The sequence below is a fragment of the Canis lupus genome, chromosome 12 (genome assembly GCF_048164855.1).
Source record: "Canis lupus baileyi chromosome 12, mCanLup2.hap1, whole genome shotgun sequence".
Taxonomy (NCBI): domain Eukaryota; kingdom Metazoa; phylum Chordata; class Mammalia; order Carnivora; family Canidae; genus Canis; species Canis lupus.
The window spans coordinates 54,544,334-54,568,052 of NC_132849.1; the positions used below are offsets into that span (position 1 = coordinate 54,544,334).

The following is a 23,719-nucleotide window of genomic DNA, read 5'->3' on the forward strand; positions in this document are numbered from 1 at the left end:
AATTGGTAAATTAAATGCTAATAACCTGCCAATCTCAGTAGTTCCACAGCAAAATGGCTTTGATTCAATATATTTAAATCTCACATGTATAGAATTTGTAGAACTGAACTTACTCTAAAAATAGCATTTTGCAGAAATATGACAAAAGAAAGTCTATTAGGTTTAAATACCATGCAAAATTGTCTCTTTTCCCATCTGTTAATAAAGATTAAACAAAAATGTGTAGTTGTCTTAAAAACATCATTTGGGTCTTCTATGCCAGTCAATGACTCATTTCTTGAAGTTGATGTCTTTTGCCAAATGCTTCTTCCTTTGACCTTCTACAGTATATCTTTTAATTGTACCTTGGTAATGACCTACATTCCAGGCTGTAGTGGACTGTGGCTAATTGTATACCCCGTCTCCTTTACCAGATGGAGTTCTTGATGTCTAGATCATGTTTTGTATCTTCATGACGTTAAACAAAGGCTTGCCTTTAGAAGGACCCAACAAATGTTTAGGGAGTCGATCTTCCATGAGGAACGTTAATTTTAAAAAAGCACTTACTGTTCTTGTAGCAGGGTTGCTGCCTTTTAATTAAGTTAACTGAATCAAATTAAGTCAGCATTGGTTGAGATCTAACATGACCAGATATTAGCTACCAAGGAACCAAAGATCAAAATGCCAAGATCCCTACCTCAAGATTAAAAGCCAATTCATCAGGCAATCTGGTTCCCATTAACTTAAATAAATTATGTTTGACGTAGTTTAGGGGCTGAAAATTGGAATATTAAGTGGGTAGAGTCAATGTTAAGTGCTCAGGTAAAGAGCTATAGGAGCTCAGTGAGAAAGGGTTCATTTGGCTTATTGTCACTGAAGTAGAGGTATTGTAGGAGAAAGAGAGGCTTCTCAGAATAGCCAATAAGTGAACTGAATCCTAAAGGATGAGGAGGATTTTGACATGTGGCTAAGGTAGAGAGAAGAATGTTCTATGCAGATCAAACAGCATGAGTAAAGGCATCTCATGATGTGGCTTTAGGATAAAGGTAAGTGGTTCCATACAGACGACTCATAGGGAGAATGAACTGAGAGGAGTCGGGATGAAGCTTCAGAGTTTGGGGCACAGGGGACAGAAAGGGGCATAGCTTGAATGATGCCATAGTTTGGATTTTATCTGGCAAGTTAAACCCTAAAAGGCTTTAAGGAAGTATCATGGGCAGAACCGGTCTGGGCTGTCAAGCCCTTATTTTGTTGGTCTGTAGAGGACAGAGTAACTACCTCTGCTCCCATTTCCTTGTGTAGATCCTGTCTCATAAAATTATACACAAATAAAGCAGATATACACAAGGGGCACTGATTTCTGAAATGAGAATGGTGAGGCTGCATAATGAAACATCTCGTCTTCTGTCTCCTCTTGAAATTGCTCTCTGGGTAAAAGCAGTTTTACTATAACCCATATCTACCTCGGTTTCTAATCGCACATTAGTGATATTTCATTCTAAAGAAGTACTCCATTCTTGAGTTTTGACACTTTTTTTTTCTCAGCAGGATATTATGGTTTAAAATCTCAAATTAAAGTAGCTTTACTTAAGTACAAATGACCATAACCATGACCAAGACCAGATTAAACTATATTAAATGCCCAGAGGTGCTCAGAGAATAATATTTTGCTGGAAAAACACAGGGTGCGCCTCCTAAGAGTTCCAGGGAAAATATCAAATATAAGAGTATATATATTTTATAAGACATTCATCTAGGTACATTTTTAGTGCTCATTTGCACTTCCAATTATTTCATATTTTTCTAGCTGTTCAACCAGCCTGGAGGTCCAAATGTCATCAGTCAAATGAGGCTTGTTTTTTCCCTGCCCCCTCTCCCCCTGCCGGAGTGTCAGGCAAGGGGATTGTTTTCCTTCCACAGATAATATAGGTATATTTGCTTATTAGTAAGGTCAGGAGAGATTTTACTTTCCCAAATGTGAGAAGGACTAGATTTTTAATAGATCTTTTCTGTACTGATGGAACATCTCTGGTCATGGAGAGCTCGTGGACTAAAGTAGCCTATATGGGAAATGTCTCATCTTTACTTCTTGCAAGTCAATCCACGGCTGCCTTCCAAATGTGTAGCTCTCAGAGCTATTTCACCTAGGTGGAAATTGAATTTCTAAGAGGAAAGAAATCTGCATTTCCATCATAAACTCATAAAGTTCCTTCATGAAGAAATGCTTGCACCAGTATAACAAGGGCAGAGAAGCCTTTTCAACTACATATGGCTAATCTCCCATCATCTGTAGTGTTATATAGATTTTCAAAACTCCAGCTTATTTTCTAAACAGAAACTAATTTTCTACAGTATGATTCTCAGGGAGAGTCATATAGATGTTGACAGATACTTTTCGTCCATTCTTATGGTGGCTAAGAGAAAAACCATGCACAGTATGTCCCACATACTTATGGAGAAGCCAACTCTTCCCCCTTCGGCACTTCTTCCATTCATTCAGTAGACTCTAACTGAGAATCTACTGCAAGTGCTAGACTTTGTAGGTGCAACAATGAGTAAGTCACAGAGCCTTTCCCAGTAGAGCTCAGTCTAGAGAGAGAGAGATGTAAACATTTATAGCAGAGGAGAGTCTGGGGGAGGCGTAAACAAATTCAGTGAGAACATGCAGAAGAAAACCACTAAAAACCATGCTGGGGTAGCATGGCACTACTATGAAGGGTGAATGAGAATAAGGGTTTTCTACTGAGGAACCAAGAAGGGCAGTCAGGTAAACGGGACAATGTAGAAAGTCATGAATGAATGAATGAAAACAAGTCCTGCATACTGTTTTGCGTGGCCTTAGTATAAGCGGGTGGTAGAGAGGGGCCAGACCGTGGAGGACCCTGACTGTGCCATAAGGAGCTTGGCCTTCATCTTGTCAGCGTGGGTGTATATTGAAAAAGGTCACTATGACCACCTGTGTTTCAACAGAAACAATCGAAGGATAAAGAGAGGAGAGGTGCTATGAAATAGCCAGGTGTGAGGCCCTGGATCAGGATAAGTAGCAGGTGAGATTAAACACTGACATGCAGAGTATTTCTGACTGTATCTGGGCAAGCATTCATCATACCCTCAGATAAAAGATGGTATGTCCTACAAAATATAATCAAAAGAGTATAAGAATAGAAACACATGAAACACCCATCCACACAAACATACAACCAACACTCTCAATGGTTAGGGAGCATGTGAACTCTTCCTAATGAGGCTTCTCCTGGACTATGTCCTTGTTCCTAGACCTGAATCTGGCTTTGGTCTTAAAAGATGCATGAGCAATCTGATAATACACTTCCATGCTGTGGATGGAGGATGCATCCTTAATTTGCCAGTCCTAGAAAATCAGTGGCCTCTGGCTTCTCAGAGATAGAAGGTCTTCCCTGAGTAGGGCAGTCAGGTAATGTCCCGGACATGCAGTTACATTTGAATTTCAAATAAAAATATCATTTTTAGTATAAGTATATCCCAAATATTGCATGGGATACACCTATACTGAAATGGTTATTCTTTGTTTATCTGAAATTGAAATGTAATTGATTGGCCTGTATTTTTATTTGCCAAATTGGGCAACCCTATCCTTGAGTCTTGCCTTTCTCTGGCTCAGACCTTGGGCAGACAGTTCCGCTGAGAAGAGGAAGGCAGGACAAAACAAAGCATGTGCCGAGAGCTGGGAGATGTTTTACAGAATCACTGTCAATTCAATCCCCCCAGATTTGCTCATTCCCCAGGAGAATCTGAAAACAAGGGGTTTGGCAGTGAGCAAAGAGCTGGCATGTCGCAGAACTGTTGGAGGGGAAAATGATTGAATTTAGAATAATAATGTATTTGTTAAAGCAAATATCAGTATACTCATAACAGAAGCCCTCAAGTTTCCCATTATGGCATGAACAGAACATTAATGTCTATATCGTAGATTGATGGCAAGAATTTTCTTGGAAAGCACATAAGCAGTAGCCTTATATGATCTTCTGTTTCTTGGAACACTGAATATAATTCAGATTAACTTTTGAGGCATTTATTTTGTGCTTGAAATTTAGGACATAGGCTCTGTTCACACCTAATATTTTACAAGCATCTCCCCTTTGGACAAAATTAAGTTCAGAACTCATGTTCACATAAAAAAAGTAATTGGATTATAAGAGCCAATGGGCATAGCCATTATTTGGATATTTTCATATATAAATGAATAATGTTTATTCAGAAAAATATCCATGACCAAACTCTATCACATCTAATTTTCCCAGAGAGTTAAGTTCATATTCTGGTAGGTTTTTCCCTACATAACTGAAGAAAATTCTTAGCAAGAGCTTTAATAATAATCTTCTTTCTGAAGGCATAATATTGTGATTTCATGCAAGAAAAATCTCCCCTTGATGTAAATGAGAGATGAAGTTGTGAGAAGGTATAGTCAGAGTTATTGGTTTGCTTTCCCTTTCTGAGCAGATGACAAGAGAACATTTTATCTTTGGATTCTTTGATAGTTTTATTTTTTTACCCCTATTAGCAGACTATTCAGAACACCTTTTAGCTGGTATCAGTCTTAAGCCTCATAAATTATACTTTTATGGGTGTTCTAACTAGGGGAAAGCTTGCCAATTTCACTTAGAGAAATTTAGGTTCTTTTGTAGGGAAGCCAAATGGTGGGATTTTCTGGGTTTTCCCAGAAAATCAGGCATACTGATCAGGTATTACTGAGGACACCTGAGGTAGAGAGATGGGTTAGCCTTAGATTTACTGAGCACCTACTTCATGCCTGGCCCTGTCAACCAGATTGATTGCACCCCACAGCACCAGGGACTATTCCCCCGGGGGGTGGGGTGGGGGGCGCCAATGAATGCAATAATCACAAACTCACAGCAACAAAGGCAGGGGAGACTATTTTTCCTTTTTCCCAGCATATTCAAATACCTAATTCTCTTATATTTCAAGTTCAAATGAGGTAAACATACAACAGGCGGTGATGAAATCAAGGAGATTTTATAAATTATTAAACAGTTGGGAATAAAATCCTGGCTTTCCTGGCTTTGGTCAGAGAACACGTGTCCCCCATTGCAAAGCTTATTCATTTATTTTATCACGTTCTAACTTTCCCACTTCATCTTGCATCTTATTTTGTAATCACCTCCTTATCATCACAGCTTTCCTCTGAATCTTAGGTCTTTCTAGTTAGAGAAAGAAGGAACAGATCCTTCTAAAATTGAGACAAAAACTAACTGCAACTCTCACATTTTCCTCTTTTTGTTTATGCTCATTTTGGGGCATGGATGCCTTGCTATTGGGTTGCTCACTAGCTGTTGGGACCTGAAAGAGTCTCCTGTTTCTGTTAAGTCTCAATAGTCCATATGTGTGCACGCATCTGTATCTGTCTCTGAATGAGAACATCACTAACCATAGGTAGGAATGTATATATGGACACAGAGACACATGTATATATATGCAAATGTGTGTGTGTATATGTTAAATGCATACGTGTGTGTATATATATGTGTGTATACACACACACACACACACACACACTCTTCCAATAGCTAGCAATTGCCAACAAAACAAGTCAAGTTAGGTGTCAGACAACCACTTTCTAAAAACAGTTCTTAATGTTTCAAGAAACTTGAAAGCCTGTACTCTTCACCTGCAGACCTTTTATGCCTGTGGCAAATCATCTCTGAAAGCCAATCCTAACAAGATTCTCTTCATCTGTTTAAAAATGAGAAAGCAGAAGGCTTTGAGGGTATGCATATGGATAAAAGGAAACTGGGTTGCTCTATTATGTTTGTGTGGTTAGTGTTAATTTCACCCTGCTCCATTTATTAGATAACTAAGACATTGAACTTTGAGAGATGTTGAAAGCACACATGAAACATAATCAATCAATAAGGTATGATGTTTGAAGACTGTTAGGATGTACTGATTATTCAGATAACTCATTATTTTTATGAACACCAATAGCATGCTTTTCTGAAAAAAATCATTATTGTAACAAAAGTGTTCACTATAGAAACATGACACAAACAGAAACATCAAAAAAAAATTTTTTTTTAAGGTAGAAAAATCGGGCCACCTGGGTGGCTCAGTTGGTTAAGCAGCTTTTGATTTTTGGCCCCGTAATGATCTCAGGGTTGTGAGATCAAGCCCTGAGTCCAGCTCCATGCTAGGTGTGGAATAGGATTATCTATCTCTATCCCTCTCACCATCCCCACTCTCACACGTTCTCTCTCCTTCTCCCACTCGAAGAAAAAAAAAAAAGGTAGTAAAATCATGTAACATCATTAGACTTTCAGGTGCTTTTGTGTTTGTTCTAATCTGGCACAAGTGTTAACTGTAAGTGAATACTATTAGTCTTTCTTTTCATAAAATGCAGTCGTGACAGGGATTTAGCAGTTTAAATAATCAGGAACTTATATGTTCTCTATTTGGCTCAGGATAGATTTTAATATTTTTTAAATAAATTTAATATAGGTCATTTCTTCATTTTTTTTTAATGAAGTAATACACTTTGGGAGTAACAGCATTTCAGACCTGGTTTTGTTTAAAATATGCTCATCCTCTCTCCTCCTCCATAGTTTTTATTTTATCTAGTTTTTTAAGTAGTTTCCTTTTCAGAGCCTGCCTCTGAAGGTGGAGAAAGAATGGAGGCATCAGGGTCTCTTCCTCTATACCAGAGAGCCTACAGTCTGCCCTCCAGCTGAGCCACACTCAGTATCATGAAAGGTCCTACAAAGCTCTGCTCTCTTGAGGATAACTACAACCAAAACGAAATTCCTGACCTCTATGAAAATGTTAGGAGGCTGCTGGCTTTAATTTTTAGAACTCTGATAAAATCCGGAGGTATTCTATTCACACAAAATAAAAATCAAGTCTGTCCATGCCATCTTCCAAGGTAATTTCCACCTTTTGGTTTCACTGACATTCCTAATAATACCCTAAAATATACACTTTTTCCGGATAAAGCTATTAGATAATATCTTGAAAATATCTTCTCCGTAATGCACTAGGATTTGAATTACTTTGCCATTGGCGGTTACTAACCTGGACCAGGAATTCCCCTTGTAGCAAGTGTTTTTCTATTGTTAATTTGTAGCAGTGTTATCATCAGCCCAGTCTTTAACAGACCAGTACAGGAATAAATACTTCTTAGGGTGCCCAACTTTCATTTTTACTGCCAGTCTAGTCTCAGCAAGTATAAAGCTGCTAAGCCAGTACTGTGATAGTGACCCTCTCGGTTAGAGAAAAATCAGATTATGTGCCATCAGAGGAAATAAATGTTAGTATTAGGTGTGATCGACCGAATCATTTCTTTTGCTCAAGTTCCGCCCTCTGAGTGACAGGTGGAGGACAAAATGTCAAGAAGGAGTCCTGCTGGAACAAGTGTTTAGGATGGTGTTTAATACAGCAGAGAGCCAAGATACAGTAGGAGGACACAGTAAAGAATGTGGAGAGGGTAGATACAATAAAGAATTTCGGTTTATGATCTGCCATCTGCTATCTGAAAGAGGAGTAAGTTAGGGAAATAAGTGACTTTCAGTTCTCCATACATGCAAAGGTAAGTTAGTTATTACAAAACTTTTGCTGTTGTATGTGCTGAAAGAAAAGCATATGCATTTAAACATTTTTTAAAAAATAAATCACTCAATAGGCTTAAGAAAAATACTCTAGTTCATATTTCATTGATCTGACCTTTTGATTCAAGATCAGGGAATGAATCCAAGATGGAAACCAAAAAAAAATAATAAAATAAAATAAAAACAAAACAGAAATGAATCATTTCACCATGAAAAAGGCATTTCCAGTCTCAGCTAACCTCGACTAGTTTTTATTGCGTTATTTTTGAAATGCCAAGAAACTGGCTTTGGCCATATTTGCCATCCAACTAAATCACAGCTGTCAATATGCAATTGCTTGCAACAATTAGCTAAACACCATTATTTAACAAATTCCCTGGAAAGGGACATTGATGCTCTAGGTGTCTAACACTGAATCAAGTAACAGTCAAGCTGGGGCTGCAGCACAAGGAGAGAAGTTGGTATGTCCTTGCCCAAGGAAGGGGTTTCAAACAGCCGTAATTTTTTTTTGAAAAAGACACATTTGCCCTGATCCTGCAAGTCCTTTCTGGTTTTCAGGAATGGATTCTGGGATTGGCTAAAGGGGGGGGGGGGTAAAGCCACCGATTCTAGATTCCTTTCTTAAGGACAGCAAGGGGACAGGAAGAAAAACAGAAATACAGATATGAAATGGTAATGGTATACAACATGGAGAAAAGAAACCTCATGGAACCTGCTAGCAATTTCCACTAAAGCAGTAAACCCCTTAACTGACAGAAATTCAGTACAATATACAGATTAACAACTTCACCATTACTAGGGCTGCCGTTTCAAGCCAAAAAATAAAAATAAAATTAATATTCAAAAACAGAAATTCTCATAAGATTTGAGAAAAATAGAGTGAAAAGGCAATGTTAGCTAAGCTCTTAGCTAAATCCACTCTTAATGGCCCCCAGTATTTAAACTATCATGGATTAAAGCCATGAAAATAAAAATTTCAATTTGAAATTTTATTAGCATGTTGCTAAAATGGTCAATAAAAACATCAACACGATAGGCTTTGTTGACACAGCTGGAAACCTGCTCTCCCACTTCTCAAACTTTATTTCCACTTCCCCGCCTTCTAAGATTTCTATGTTAGGAAAAGCCAAACTAAACATACTGGCTATGGTGCTGTAATAATGCTGGTTTTCTGGAATGTTGCCACGTCTTCCCCCTCCCTCTCCTCCAACCCTTTAAAAAATAGGACTATTTTTGAAATGCAGCCCACGGAGGGAGCAATCTAGGGTTAAGAATAAGCAGCGACCTTCTGCACAAATTCAAGTTCCCAGACGCCAGGTGAACCTTCTGCTCGCCGGGGGGCGGGGCCCGCGCTCCTCCCCAAGGTGGCTGCGCCACGTCCATCTCGGGGCCGGGAAGGCTTCCTGCTGCCAGCGAGGGAGGCTCCCGGGCAATCGGGGTGGGGGTGGGGTGGGGGTGGGGTGGGGGTGGGGTGGGGGGTGAAGGGGAGGCGTTCGCTTCCCTCGGTGGAAAGGACTGGAAGCAAACCCCATCGCTCTGCCCGGAGCCTGGCATGCGATGTCAGAGGAGACTCGGAGCCGGGGAGCTGGGAAAGTGCCGGGCAGCCTCGGGGGGACCCGGAGTCCCGGGGGGCTGGCTTGTGGAAGTCGTTCTCGAGTGCCTAAGGGACGGGCTCGATTCCTTGGAAACCCTGCGACGTGGGGACACATTCCACGCAGGGGCCTCACCTCCGGCCGGTGCGCGCGCGCGTCTGGGGGCGGTGATGGTTCCCGTTAGAGTCGCGCGGGCGGCAGGCACGGACCGGTGCATCCCTGCTGCCCTCGGCCCCTTTCTCCTCCCCCCCCTCCCCCGTTACAACGCCGGGGCAGGCGCACGCAGGGGTTCCCGGCACCGTCGCCACGGCTGGGGGGAGGGGAGGGGCCCTCGGCCCCGCGCCCTTTGGTGCCGGCTCCGGAGACTTCCCGCCGCCCGCCGGAGGGGTGCGAGGGCGCAGCCTGGGCGCGCGGGCGGCCGCAGGAGGGCGCTCGAGGGGGCGGGGGGCGGGGGCGCGGCCCGGGAGCGGGGAGGGGCGCGGGGCGCGGGGCGCGGGGAGACGGGCGGGGCAGGCGGCCGGCCGCGCGGCTACTCCTTGTCGTCCACGAGGTCGGCGAGCTCCTGGAGCACGCGCAGGCGGCCGCTGGCGTCGATGCGGCGCTTCTCGCGGATGAGGTCTTCCAGGCTGTGAAACCTGGCCGTGTGCACCTTGTTGTCGCCCAGGTGCACCTTGAGATAGTACTGCTGCTGCGGCGGCTGCGTGCCGGCCGGCACCTCCCCTCCGGCCTTGAACTCCCGCTTGCCAAAGCGGCACCAGGCGGCGAAGCTCTCCGAGTTCGTCCAGCAGATCTCCTCGCTCTTGAGGCCCAGGTGGCCGCAGGCGTTCTGCACCACCAGCTCGGCCACCAGCGGGCGGTAGCGGTACCAGCTATTCACCACCCGGCCCACGTTGGCCGCGCCCGCCTCGTACAGGCTGTCCTGGCGGATCTCGCCTTGGTGCAGGTGGATGATCTGCCCGCCACCCACGTACACGGCCCAGTGCGGGGCGGGGGCGGGGGCGGGCGGCTCGGGCGCCGGCTGCAGCCACAGCAGCTCCAGCAGGTCGCCGGGCTCGCAGAGCGCGGGCAGCGCCGTGACCGCGTAGACGCTCAGGTCGGCGCCCTGAGGGCCGCCGCTCACTTTGGAGAAGATGCATTCCTGGCCCCGGAAGGCGGAGAACTGAGTTTCGTTGAGGACCAGCTGGTGCAGCAGGTGGTGGTGGTGGTGGTGGTGGTGATGGTGGTGGTGGCGGCTGGGGCTCTCCGGGCAGGGAGTGCAGCCCGGCGGGGCCTTCACGCCGAACTTGTCGGGCTGGCCGCGTTCGTCCAGGTCCTCCTCCTCATCCGAGAAGAAGTAGGCGACCCCGACCCGCAGCTCGTCCTTCTCGATCCCCGACGGGTCCCCTGTGGGCAACTCGCTGTAGTTGAGGTGGGTGATGCGGTCCAGTTGGTTGCCCATCAATGACGCGGCGAGGCGAGGGCCAGGAGCGGGGATCTGCGGAAGCACAGACGGGAGGCAGAGACAGGGTCAGAGTCGGGCTGCCCCCCTCCAGGGCGTGCGGTGCCCCCCGGGACCTGCCCGCCCGCCCCCGCGCCGCTGCTGGGGTCGCGCGGTCCTCCCCCGCGGCAGGACAGGTGCAGAAGCCCCCCCCCCCCGCCCCCCAGTCCTTGGGCCGACAGCAGACCCCGTCCGGGGAGCCGGTCCAACTCCCACAAGAGAAAAGGCAGGCGGCTGGAAGGCGTGCGGGGTCCCCGTGGGGGGACAGACCCCCCCCTCGGGAAGGACCCAGGGGTAGGCTGGAAGGAAGAAGGGGCGCCCGAGGCCTCGGAGAGCGTGCAGCAGGCTGCGCTCCCCTTTCTGTCCCCACCCTCGCCAGCCCACCTCTCAGCTTTGCGCTAGGTCGCTCTCCGCCCCTGACAGCGCCTCGCACAATGACAACCGGACACATTCGCAGACACTCACTTGACACCAGCACGATCTTGTTCACTTGGAGGAGTCCAGGCACTGACAGGCTGGCTGATACACTCGTGTGATAGTGTCACATACACACAATGACAAACCTTCGCGACGACACAGTCAGACCCCCACATTCGTACACAGGGCTCCCCCCCCCCACGCTTGCACGCTCGCCAGGGCACGGACACCCACGCACCGGGGCACACCTGCCCGCGCCAGCAGGTGCACTCTGCCCCGACTTCTCTCGCCGCCTCCCCAGCGGAGCCGCTCGGGCTGCGCCAAGGGCGAGGCCGTTCTGTCTAAAAATCACCTAACAAAGAGGAAAGGGAAAGATGGGGGGGGGGGAGCCAGTGCGGTGGAGGTGTGCGGGGGCGGGCGTGGGTCGTGAAGGGAGGTCCGCTTTCAGCCGCGAGACCCCTTTCCCTCCTACCCGGCACAGGGTCCAAACAGTCGGACGAAGAAAACCCGCTTCCAAGGCAAAGAAAGCCGCCTCTCCGTACCCGTGATTTCCCTGCTCCCGAAACCCCAAACTCCTTTAAAGTCTCCTGGTCCCCATGGGTGCTGCGGAGGCGGCGGTGGCGAGCGGGTCCTGGGCGGCGCGGGGGGTGGCGGCTCCGCTCTGCTCCGCGCGGAACGGTGCGGTGCCCGGTGCGGTGCCCGGTGCGGTGCCCGGCGCGGTGCCCGTGCGCCTGCCGCTCGGCGCTGGCTGGGGCGCCCGCTGCACCTGGCCAGTCCCGACTGCGCTCTGCTTCCCTCCAGCCGAGCCGAGGACTCTAAGTAGCCCGAGCAGCTGCTTCCAGGGCCCGCCCCGGGACGCGCTCATTGGTTGGGGCGGGCGCCCGGGCCCCGTCAATCTCCGCGGGAGGGGGAGGGGAGCGGGGGCGGGGCTGCGGCGCGCGCTCCGCCCCGGGCCCGCCGGGTCCCCGCGCCCCCGCGCCCCCGCGCCCCCGAGCGCGCGCGGCCCCCGGAGCGGCGGTGGGAGCCCCCGCGGGGAGCGCGCCCGGGGCGCGGCGCTGCTGCAGGGCCCCGCCGCTGCACGCGTGCACCCTCGCCCCCCGCGCCCTCCGCGGCTTTCCCGAGCCCATCGAGTGCCGACTCCAGCCACGATGCTGAGTCTGCGGGTGCAGGGGAGCCCCAGGGCGCCCCGGCACCGAGAGGGCGGCCCGGGGCGGGGAGCGACGTTGTCGGGGTCGGGCCCCTGCCCCCCCCATCCTCCCCCGCTCCGCGAGGCGCCCGGGGGAGTCTCGCTTCCCGGGGGCCCCGGGCTGCTCCTCCTCGGCACGCCAGCACCCATGCCTTCCAGACGGTGCCTCCGACGTCCGGTTCCTCTCTGATCCGGCTGCTGCTGACCGAGCGCTGCGCCCGCTTTCAAAGGAGCATCTTTGACAACCGCGACTGAAAAATCCCAGCCTGGACCAGCCCTCCCCCTAACTGGGCCTAGACTTTGGGGCTGCAATGTTCTGGGGAAGAGTGCGTCACAAATGCCTACAGCCAAGCCCCAGAGCTGCCTTTGCTTAGGGGTTTTTGTCTGGTTTTGTGGCAGAGGGGTGTCCGGCCCAGGCGTACTTAACGATTGCATTTCTGGATGGAAAGTAAATGAATGAATGGGTTCTGGATATTGGATGTTGAAAGCAGACTTTCATACATAAGGCATCCTGTCTAGATCAATAGTTTAAAAGAGCTTGTAACACTAAGCTTTGAAGCGTCCTCAGACACTTGGTTCTACTTTCAAGACGGCACCTGGGGCTTTATGGTGAAGCTTATTATGCCCTTTCCCCGGGGAGAATTGGGTGCTCCTCTTTGTGTCCCCTTGGCAGCTGGCACGAACTCTCAGAACTCTCTCTCTCTCTCTTTTAAATTACAAACCTGTGTTGACTTTCTTGCTCTTTACAAAGTGAACAGTTGGAGGATTGGCAGGTGCTCTCCACAACTTTAAATTCTGGACCTCTTTCGCAATGCCGGCTGTACCACGGGTTCCATCAGCAATGACAGAGATGGAAGGAAAACAGCCTGACCACTTGTCAGTGGGGAGGCGCCGGGCTAAGGGGTTTAAGTGGGTGATTTCATCTTCATGCCTCTGGAGAGGATTCTCTAATACCGCCCACTGCCACAGATGAGGAAGCCAGGCCCAGATACCAGTGCCAGCTATCTCTCTCTCTCTAGGGCCTATGGGCCTCCAGAGCCAGCCTTTACCCTGGCTACACTGTTCATTGAGTTAATAAAATCTTGCTTCATAAAATGGGAAAACTGATGTCCCAGAGGAGCTACCTGAAGACTGATGGCACATTTTTATTATTACTATTTCTTTTTTGGTAGACAATTCTGCCTAAGTATTGTTGAACTGCCTTCTTAATGTCTCTATATATCCCATAGCCTCCAAATGCAGTGACTTATCAAAATGTCTAATAAATATTGCTGAAAGAAATGGTTTTAAAATGACCATCCTGGGCAGCCCAGGTGGCCCAGCGGTTTAGTGCCGCCTTCGGCCCAGGGAGTGATCCTGGAGACCCACGTCCGGCTCCCCGCATGGAGCCTGCTTCTTCCTCTGCCTCTCTCTCTCTCTCTCTCTCTCTCTGTCATCAATAAATAAATAAAATCTTAAAAAAAACAAAAAATTACCATCCGTGTACATTTGACATACATAGATCTTTACAGAAATTCAGCCACGTGGAAGTTATAAAAATACAAGTTACCAGCCTTGGAACCAGCCAAAGGTTGTGATGATCTTTTTTTAATACTCTTTATAAATAATAAACAATTCTTTTGGGCCCTGAAGTCAAGGGAATTGAATAGCTGGCTTCAGAAATCAAGAAGTGAGTCATTGGTCAGGTTGTAAACTGGACTTAGTGATCTCTGGGAGGGAGTATCTGAAGAGTTCATTATTGGTGTCTGAGAGAGGGACCCCTTGAAAGTAGCCCAGTGCTTGGTGTTGAGGTGCCACCTCTCTGTCTCCCTCTCTCTGTCTCTCTCTCTCCCTCTCCCTCTCTCTCAGTCTTCTGTCCAACCTAAGATCAAGTCTTTTTTTTTTAATTTTTATTTATTTATGATAGGCACACAGTGAGAGAGAGAGAGGCAGAGACACAGGCAGAGGGAGAAGCAGGCTCCATGCACCAGGAGCCCGACGTGGGATTTGATCCTGGGTCTCCAGGATCACGCCCTGGGCCAAAGGCAGGCGCTAAACCGCTGCGCCACCCAGGGATCCAAGATCAAGTCTTATGCACAAATATGTACAACATATTTGCTGGGATGCCGTGTTTTGTCTTACTTGTCCTGTCATCTACTGTTCCAGACTACAGAGTAAGCGGCTTCTTCCTCTTTGCTTATCAGCACCCCAACATTCTAAAGGACAGTGAACAAAAAATATTGTTGGAGCTTCAAAATATAGTGCCAAAAGTCTAAAACATCAATACATGACTCTTCGAATTTTCTTTCCATCCCCTCCCCCTGCCAGGGTAAAAAAGCTTACAGCTTTAGGAATCTCAAGGGAGAATAAATAGCCTGAGAGCCCACGTAGAAATATAAAGCAGAGAACACACTGACTGAGGAATGGAAGAGGAATTCAAGTAAAATAAGGAAAATGCATCTACTCTTTGTAGCCTCTTGGCAATGACAAAGATAATAAAGTAAGGAATAGGCCAGTCAACTCAATGGGTTCCAACATCAGAAAACCCAACTTTTATTCTCATCACAAAATATTGTTTGCTAATTGTTTTGTCTATTGTTCCTCACCCCATCCTGCCTTTTTATACTGAGGAAATACCATTTTCCAGGAAAAAAAATACAGTCATCAAAAGTACAAACTCTGGAAGCCAATTAGTTTGAATTTTCCTTCAACATTTTCTATATGGGTAACTTTGAGTGTGTCACTCAACCTTTCTGGGCAGTCAGTTTCTTATCTGTAAAATGTGATACGATAGCATCTGTCTCGTTATAGTGTGTGAGACCTTGCGTGCACACAGTGCCTGGCACACAGTGGTCTTTCAGTAAATGCTACCTATTATTAATGTTATTAGTGGAAGAGGGGAGTGGGTCCCACGTCCTACCTGTTATGACAGCTGTCCAGTTCTGCGTGTCCACTGCCCTAGGAGAAAGCTAACCTGGGATGGATCATCCGATGCTGTCCCTGGCTGGGGTGTGGGACTGCTTCTTTGTTGAGGTGGCAAGAGCCCTGTCTAGCCGGAGACTAGTTCAATGTCTAAAGCCCTGAGGCTGATCACAACCTGTGTCCTGCAGTATTTTGAATTATTTTTACATGAATATTTTCTTTTGTGAGGAATATATACAGAAGACGGTTGGCAGAGGAATGATTAGGGTCATCATATATATGATATATATATCATTCTTTTGCATATATATAATATATATATATATATATATATATATATATATTGCATTTTCCATTGGTGCCATCTGGTGTATCATCTTCCTCTTTTTCCTCTTGCCTTCTTTAGCACTACATGAAAGGCTTTTCCCCAAATTTTACTGATCAGGTCCTTGAGTCAAAGTGTTACCCTTTAAAATGGGCCCAAGAACGGAAGGAATGTTTATTTTCTGACAGTTTGCTAAATATTGTTTTTTTCTGTTTATAATATCGTACTTGAACATTTAGGCTTTCATAAACTGTTCCTTTCCCTGTCCTTGACCTCCCTAGGCCCCCAACATACTCACCCAGATCTCAGCTAAAGAGCATTCTGTACCTGTCCGGGGCAGAGACAGTACCATGGCTTCCCCAACCCCATTGCCTTTCCTCTGGGCACACAGCTGAATGACATGCCCCTGCCTAGAATCCAGTTCCACGGGCACCATCTGAATGAGTCTGACCAGTGGAATGAGAGTGGAAGTTTAGAAAGCTTGGCCCCTGAAAATGAAATCATTAACATGATCTTCCGTGCGCTTGTTTTATCCTATTTGGTCCTATGCGGAGGATCCTGGTAGAGTCCTAAGCATTTAAAAGATGACAGAGCCACTAGATGGAAGGAGGCAGGGGTTCCTGAATATGAGTAGAGCAGGAGATTTCTCCTCCCAAGCAGGAGAATTTTTTTTTCCCAGAGTTTAGGACTTTTAATTTGTCCCAAAGTTGCTGAAGCAAAAATCATGATAAAACATTCTACTTTCTTTTACACCTCCCAACGCAAAAAAAAAACAAAAACAAAAACTATTTGTAGGAAAAAAATGGTTTTGTACATGGGAAGAAACCATATAAATTCAAAACTTACAGATAAGGATTAGCTCTATCACTCACCTCTTTAAAAAGTTTATATGAATATCCAGTCAAAACCAACAGGGTTTCTCCCTTGAAATGTTATCTATACAAATTTCCAAGTAGACCACAGGACTGCATACCATCTTGGAATGTCCTCAGAAGGCTCTGTCATTGATCAGGTAATAGAGTAAAAACCCCAGAGTCCCTTTCTTTCAAACAGAAGAGGGAAAGACAGAGGGATGGAAGAAACTACTCAAACTTCTCAAACTTCGTCTTCTTTCCTTGTGGCTTGTGGTCTCTCCCTCCTCCTCTGCCACCTTGGAAGCCTCCTCGCCCTCCAAAGCCTCTCCAGCCTCTGCCACCAAATCCACCTTGGCCTCTTCTGCCACCACCTCGGCCTCCAAAGCCACCCCGGCCTCCACCACGGCCTCCAAAGCCGCCTTCACCCTTAGGTTTGGCCCAGTCCAAAGTAATTTTGTTTCCATCTATTTCACCATCTTCCATGGCCTGCTTGGCAGCTTTGGCATCTTCCTCACTGTTGAAGTCTACAGAGGCAAACCCTTTGGGGACCCAGTCTCCTGGTCAGTGACTACCCTTGCCCGAACAGAGCCGTCGAACGACTCCCAAACAATCTGCATCAAACTGTGATGTGAGGGGGAAACAAAGTCTTTCTGAGTGAAGCCACCCAAAGTTTTGTGACTATTTGTTGGAGTAGGAACCTGTCCTGATGGGTATACTCTTTGTTATTTTCAAATTCTCTTAGAAGGACAAATAGTCTATCTCCCTCCCATTTTTCCCTTAGTGTCTGTTCTCACTGTGGAGATCAATTTTCCATTGATGAAGTCCTGCCGTGTCCCAGCGTCTTCCAACACTCAGAATTTAAAGCAATCAGCAATGGATGCATGTCCCTACTATTTTTTTTTTCTCTAAACTCACCTGCATGTGACTAACTTACCTGCCTTCTACTTTTTTTTGCTAACCACCAAAATGGCAGGATCACCTCCTTGCAGCTAGGACTAAAGAGAATCCCACTCCCCCTTAACCCCTCTGCACATACTCATGCTCTAAATTTCTAGTTCTTCTTAGGTGCCCTCTTCTAAGTTGAGATTCCATGTTGTCAAATTTTCCTAGTTCTTTCCCATAACTGGACATTCTTAACCAAAAAACTTTTTGTTGTTTTTTTCTTTTTTTTTTTGTTTTGTTTTGTTTTGTTTGTTTTTTTTTTTTCCTCTATGGCATAATTTCTTTTTTTTTTTTTAATTTTTTTTTTTTTATTGGTGTTCAATTTACTAACATACAGAATAACACCCAGTGCCCGTCACCCATTCACTCCCACCCCCTGCCCTCCTCCCCTTCTACCACCCCTGGTTCGTTTCCCAGAGTTAGCAGTCTTTACGTTCTGTCTCCCTTTCTGATATTTCCCACCCATTTCTTCTCCTTTCCCTTATTTTCCCTTTCACTATTATTTATATTCCCCAAATGAATGAGAACATATAATGTTTGTCCTTCTCCGACTGACTTACTTCACTCAGCATAATACCCTCCAGTTCCATCCACGTTGAAGCAAATGGTGGGTATTTGTCATTTAGTGGCTTCTTATCATTTTGCCTTTGCCTTTAAAGACTCATAAACGTTCCCCGGACAAAACTGTCAGCACTTGTGCATTTAATCTGTCCTTGGATGTGAATTATACAAAGGTGTCTCAGCCCAGGATTAATCATTTCTTTGTGTTCTTTTCAGATTTTAGGAGACTGCATGCCTTTTACGTGGGGCCACTTCCATATGATGGTGATGGGAGAGCTCTGGGTAGGCCTGCGTCACTGTCACACACATGCTGCTGGCTTTTTCTTCTGTTTGGAATATCCTTCCCTGCCATCCTAATGTAACTACTAATCAAAATTTATAACCTGTTCAAGCATCAAGCCCTCACATGTGTCGGTCCCCTTGCCCATTGTAATGGAGACTATCCTTTATGGTCTCATAGGACATGAGAGCATGTCCATTATACTGGTCATGAGATGTGGCAAATGTGTCAAAACATTTACCAGATTGAACTAGTATCATTGGTTGATACTTTTTCTTCCTTAATAAACTAAGAATTGTTTGAGGAAAAGCTCCAAATCCAGTTCAAACTTATAATCCCTTTGTTGAGCCTGGGGTTTGGTGCATAGCACAACCTCCATGGATACACCTTGCCTGACTCCGTGCATGCATGAACCATGGTCACCATTTTATTTACTGAGCTGTCAGTGTTTGTTTCTGTTTCAGCTTTCACCTATCAGAGAGCCCCAACACCTTGCTCATGCTCTGAATTACATGGTGTGTGAGAAGGCTTGCTATGTGATAAGCAGTGTCGAGTTTCCAGATGGTCCTCTGGCATCATCAGGAGCCTGGTAGGAGTCCAGCTTCCCAGGCTCTACCCCAGATTTAGTGCAACTTAATGTCAGGATGTGCTCTGGGAATCTGCATTTTAAACAGGCTCCCCAAGAATTCTAGGAGCAGCATCTCCATCACCGGTCAAACGCTTCTCAAGTGTAAGAAATTATTCTCTTGGGTACAGTGAAGCCCTAGAAGAGTAAGCACTTAATAAATACTTGGAATTATATTCTCTAGACATTCTGTGGTCCATCTCTAACAGAAGCAAGGCTCATTTTAGACTTGCCTGTGCTAAACTGGTAAACATATCCATTTGCATTCAAAGGTGTCTGAAGTTAAGTGGTTTTTAAAAAGTCTTATAGCTGTGTGGCAGAGCTGAGGATTTCTCTCTTCTGTTGTTTAAACTCCCATGTCCCAGTCCACTTTTCTCTCACTTTTATTTTTGAGAGAGAGAGAGAGAGAGAGCATATGCACGCACACCAGCGGAGCATGGGGGGATGTGAGGAGGGGCAGAGGGAGAGAGAGAATCCCAAGCAGGCTCCATGCACAGTGCTGCAGAGCCAGAGGCAGGGCGATCTCATGACCCTGAGATCATGACCTGAGCCAAAATCAAGAGTTAGACTGAGCCACCCAGGCGCCCCCACTCCTACCCCATCCACTTTCCTAACAGGCTGTGGTCAGAGCAGAGACTTGAGTCAACAAGGAATCTCTGCTCCCAGATAGTTAATACCCTGTCTGGCTGTTGATTGACTAATGATGGAAGTCCTGGGGTTGTCTCTGCAAAGCACAGCTTCTCTGCCATTCGTATTGCTTCTGAATTTCCTGTTCGCACAGTTCTTTTTCTGGGCCCGTTTCAGCCAAAGACCAGTCCATCTCCCCGTGCACTGAATGCCTTCTCTTTGTGCCTCCTGGAGGGCCTCCCTCTTCATCAGCATTTATAATCCTACTTATTCTCCTAGCTCCTTCTCAATTGCATGTAAATGTTTTTAAGTCTCTTGCATCTTGAAAACATCTCCTGACTATACATCTCCTCTTAGATACACACCTGTCTTGAAAGAGTTGTCAGTACACATTATATCTCAGCCCACCCCGCCTGTGCCATCACTGCACTGCATGGCTCCTCCCAGGGGACCAGTGATCCACTGGTACCGAATCTGATGGGTGCTCCAGGGTCCTTATCTTACTTGCCTTCTCAAAGCATGTGGCACAGCAGGCTACTTCCTCCTAATGGAGAAAAGATTTTTCTTCACCTTCCATAGTACTTCACCCTCCTGGTTTCCTTTCAACCTCTTTGGCTGTTCTTAGGATGTCTTGTGGATCCTCTCCTTCAGCTTGTCCTTTCAGGATTGGTTGCCTTCGGGATTCTGTTCTCGGGTTCTCTTCTCCATGTGCTCTCATAGCATAATCTTGTCTGCTTCTTTGACTTGCATCATATTTCTGTGTGATGATTCCCTAATGGAAATCTGCAGACTCCATCTCTCTCCTGGACTATGGACCCAAACATCCAACAGCCTAGAAGGCGTGTCCTGTGGTGGTTCCAAGACACCCACAGGGCAGGATGTCCCATGCTGAGTGCTTCTGGAAACCTACCTTTTCCCCGTTGGTCTGTCTTCTTGGGAACAGGCACCATTGCCCTCTCCATTTCTCAAGGCAATGCCTAGGTGGCATCACATTCCCTCACCCTCAGGCCCCTGGATCACCATGTCCTACTCCAGGGCTTTCTCTCTCCTGTGTGTCTTTCTCATTTTTCCACATTCATCCATCCCCGTGCTGCCCCCCTGGGCCCCAGTCACCTGCACTCCCATCAGAACTGCTTGTAGCAACCTACTTATTTCCCAGACCCCAGTGCTGTTCTATACATCATCTCCCATTCTGTAACCAGAGAGATTTGTAAAGCGTGCATTTCTCCAGGTCCTCTCCCTGTCCTGCCCTCCACATGGTCCTCGGTCACTCTCCATCGATGTAGGGGGAACATCCAAAGGCCTCGTGGGCTCCAGGAGGCAGCCCTGCACTGCTCAGCCCCATCTTCTGCTAACTTCCCTCTTGCTTCTTGCTTCCTCCTGAGTCAGGAGATGTGTTTTCACTTGTTTCTGTGCTTAGTTCTTTCTCATGTTACTGATTTTGTTCTCTCTGTGAAGACTCTTTCCTACAATCTTACTCCTGGAAAAGGGTTTGTTCTTCAGATCTCAGTGTAGTTTCCCTTCCTCCTGGCAGCCTTCTGGGACTTACCACATCTGCCGTGGATATCTGCACAGCACTGCCACCGCACCTTGTTCTCTCCTGTTGGCGTTGACATTGCCTCGTTCCTTGTCTGTAAGCACTGCAAGGCTGTGAGCTCATTAGGAGCCTGGACTATATCTGTGATGTCCCTCCACCCCCACCCCCACCCTCACCCCCCCCCCCCGCCCCCACCTGAATCCCCATCACTAAGCTCCTTCCTTGCTCCCAGGTGGAAGCTGAATGCATATTTGTTAACTAGATCTGCACTGATAGTGGTAGCACCTGTGAGTCAGAGGAACTCCCTGTCTGTGTGTCCGTCCCTCTCTCCTTCCATTACCCTATCTTCCCCTCCCACTTAAATTGCCCATACAACCTATCATCTCATAGGGCAGGGCATCTCTGGTAAACTTGTCATAAATACGTTGGTAACTGATAAAGACACTTTAGAATTTAATAAAAGGGGGAAAGTGCTTATTTTAAATCAGTAAAGAGTAAAGTAGCCACTTAGATTTACATTTCACTTGTTCTAGGCGTTGCCTTCTGGTGTCTTGGCACATTGTTGTAACTACCAAGGCTGATTCATTATGTTATCCTTGCCCAGTAATTATATATATATATATATATGATGAGGTATTTGTTTATTTATTTTCTAGTTGTCAGAAGTTTGGATCTAGCCACAGACACTGCACATAGTTAATAAAGTACGGTTTCTATTTAAAAACACATACTTAAGATACCACTCCTACTAACACACACTCAGCCTATTTCTAAATTACTAAAGGTAAGGAGTGTAATGTGTGCATATTGCCATGTTCCCAGGCCATCACCCTTCTGGCTCTGATGTTGTCCTCATGGGTCCCATGACACTGCCTTCGATCATATTATCTGAGCTTGTCCTCTTACCATGGCCAAGCAGTTTTCATGTATGGATTCTGTCTTAGAGTGCCTGGATTCAGATCCTGACTCCACTCTTATTACCTGTGGGGCCCTGGGTGAGATGCCTATTGCCCATATGCCTCAGTTTACTCATGTTTATTTATTTATTTTTTAAATTATTTATTTATTTATTATAGTCACACAGAGAGAGAGAGAGGCAGAGACATAGGCAGAGGGAGAAGCAGGTTCCATGCACCGGGAGCCCGACGTGGGATTCAATCCCGGGTCTCCAGGATCGCGCCCTGGGCCAAAGGCGAGCGCCAAACTGCTGCACCACCCAGGGATCCCCTACTCATGTTTAAAATACGAATAATAATAGTATTTTTCCTTAAAGGGTTTTGGTGAGTATTAAGTGAGATTATATATTAAAACACTTAGCATAGTGTCTGGCCCAGAGAAAGGTATTTTTGTTTGTTTGTTTAAGATTTTATTTATTTGAGAGAGATTGAGAGCGAGTATGAGCAGGGTGAGGAGCAGAGGGAGAGGCAGCCTCCCCTGCCAAGCAGGGGGCCCCACATAGGGCTCGATCCCAATACTCCAGGATTGTGACCTGAGCCCAAGGCAGATGCTTAACCAACTGAGCCACCCAGGCACTCTAACGTCTTAATAACTATTAGGTATGATTAAAGAACTCTGCCCTCCTGAGTCCAAAGTACTTTATTTCTCCACATTCCTCCTTTATAAACCTTTGTATTATTCTATTATTCTGATTATTATTCTACTAAAGATCATAGTGTTAAGCCTGAATATTAGACCCAGGATGTATCTTAGATACTGTCCATAATACTAACTTGACATTTGATTTAAAAGCATTTATTTTTTAAAAGATTTTATTTATTTACTTGAGAGAGTGTGTGCAAGCGGGGGGGAGGGGCAAGAAAGAGGGAGAGAATTTGAAGCAGGCTCCCTGCCTAGCACAGAGCCCCTGAGATCATGACCTGAGCCCTAATCAAGAGTCGCATGCCTAACCAATTGAGCCACCCAGGCACCCCTTAAACGTATTTATTGAATTTGTGCTCTGAACCAGATACAGGGCTTGGGCCTGGGGAGTCAAGGTGAAGAGGACACATTCCCTGTTCGCAGTCGTGCTCACATTGGCCTTGGAGAGCTGACCAGGATATAAGTGAATGCAAACAAATGGAGGCAATAAAAGATTTTAGAAGCATGTAAAAGTCAGCACAGAGGAGGGAATTATTAACCAAGGGAGGGATCAAGAAGAAGCTGTTGTAGAATGGAATGATTTTTCTGAGCAGGCAAGACTGAGGCCTTTCAGTCAAAAGGAGCAGCATATGTAAATGCTCAAGAGCCATGACAAATGTGATGTTTCCAGAAAACCTCAAAGTGGTTTGGCGTTGGTGAGAATGTGAAATAGACATGAGCAGGTCAGGAAGTGGCCCTTAAGTGATACCGTTTTAGAAATGGCTGTTAGGAAGTCCATCCTGGTCCGTAGTGTCAGGTTTATACAGAAGGGGAAAAGGGCCGGAGGTGAGGAGACCACTGATGAGGCTGTGGCCAGAGATGGTGTCTGTAGCCCCTCAGGCCGCTATAACAAATACCATAGACTGACTGGCTTCAACAAAAGAAATTTATATCTCATAGTTCTGGAGGCTCAAAGTCCAAGATCAAGGTGCCAGCATGGTTGGGTTCTGGTGAGAACCTCTTCCGGTCTTGCAGACAGGTTGCCTCCTTGCTGTGCTATTGCATAGAGGAAGAGAGACAGACAGACCGACAGGAGAGAGCTCTCCTGCACCTTCCTATTAAAGGCACTAATGCTATCACGAGGGTTTCACTTCCCCCAGGCTCCCTCTCAAAATACCATCACACTGCGGATTAGGATTTCAACATGGATTCTGGGGTGACACAGACATTCAGTCTGTGGCAG

General features: G+C 46.4%; 1 protein-coding gene across 4 annotated transcripts; it reads right to left on the reverse strand.

Annotated features, from left to right (window-relative positions):
* Positions 1-7,381: 7,381 nt before the first annotated feature.
* LRATD1 (LRAT domain containing 1) lies at positions 7,382-11,833 on the reverse strand. 4 transcript variants are annotated; one of them, XM_072771035.1, is made up of 2 exons: positions 11,603-11,833; positions 7,382-10,640 (listed from the first exon to the last, which is right to left on the reverse strand). In XM_072771035.1, exon 2 carries the CDS (start codon positions 10,602-10,604, stop codon positions 9,696-9,698), a length of 909 nt encoding a protein of 302 aa, XP_072627136.1. In that variant the 5' UTR covers positions 10,605-10,640; positions 11,603-11,833; the 3' UTR covers positions 7,382-9,695. The 4 variants fall into 4 exon arrangements, with proteins under 4 accessions (XP_072627136.1, XP_072627134.1, XP_072627135.1 ...); XM_072771033.1 differs by having other exon boundaries at positions 11,533-11,671; XM_072771034.1 differs by lacking the exon at positions 11,603-11,833 and adding an exon at positions 11,109-11,371.
* Between the last annotated feature and the right edge of the window lie 11,886 nt (positions 11,834-23,719).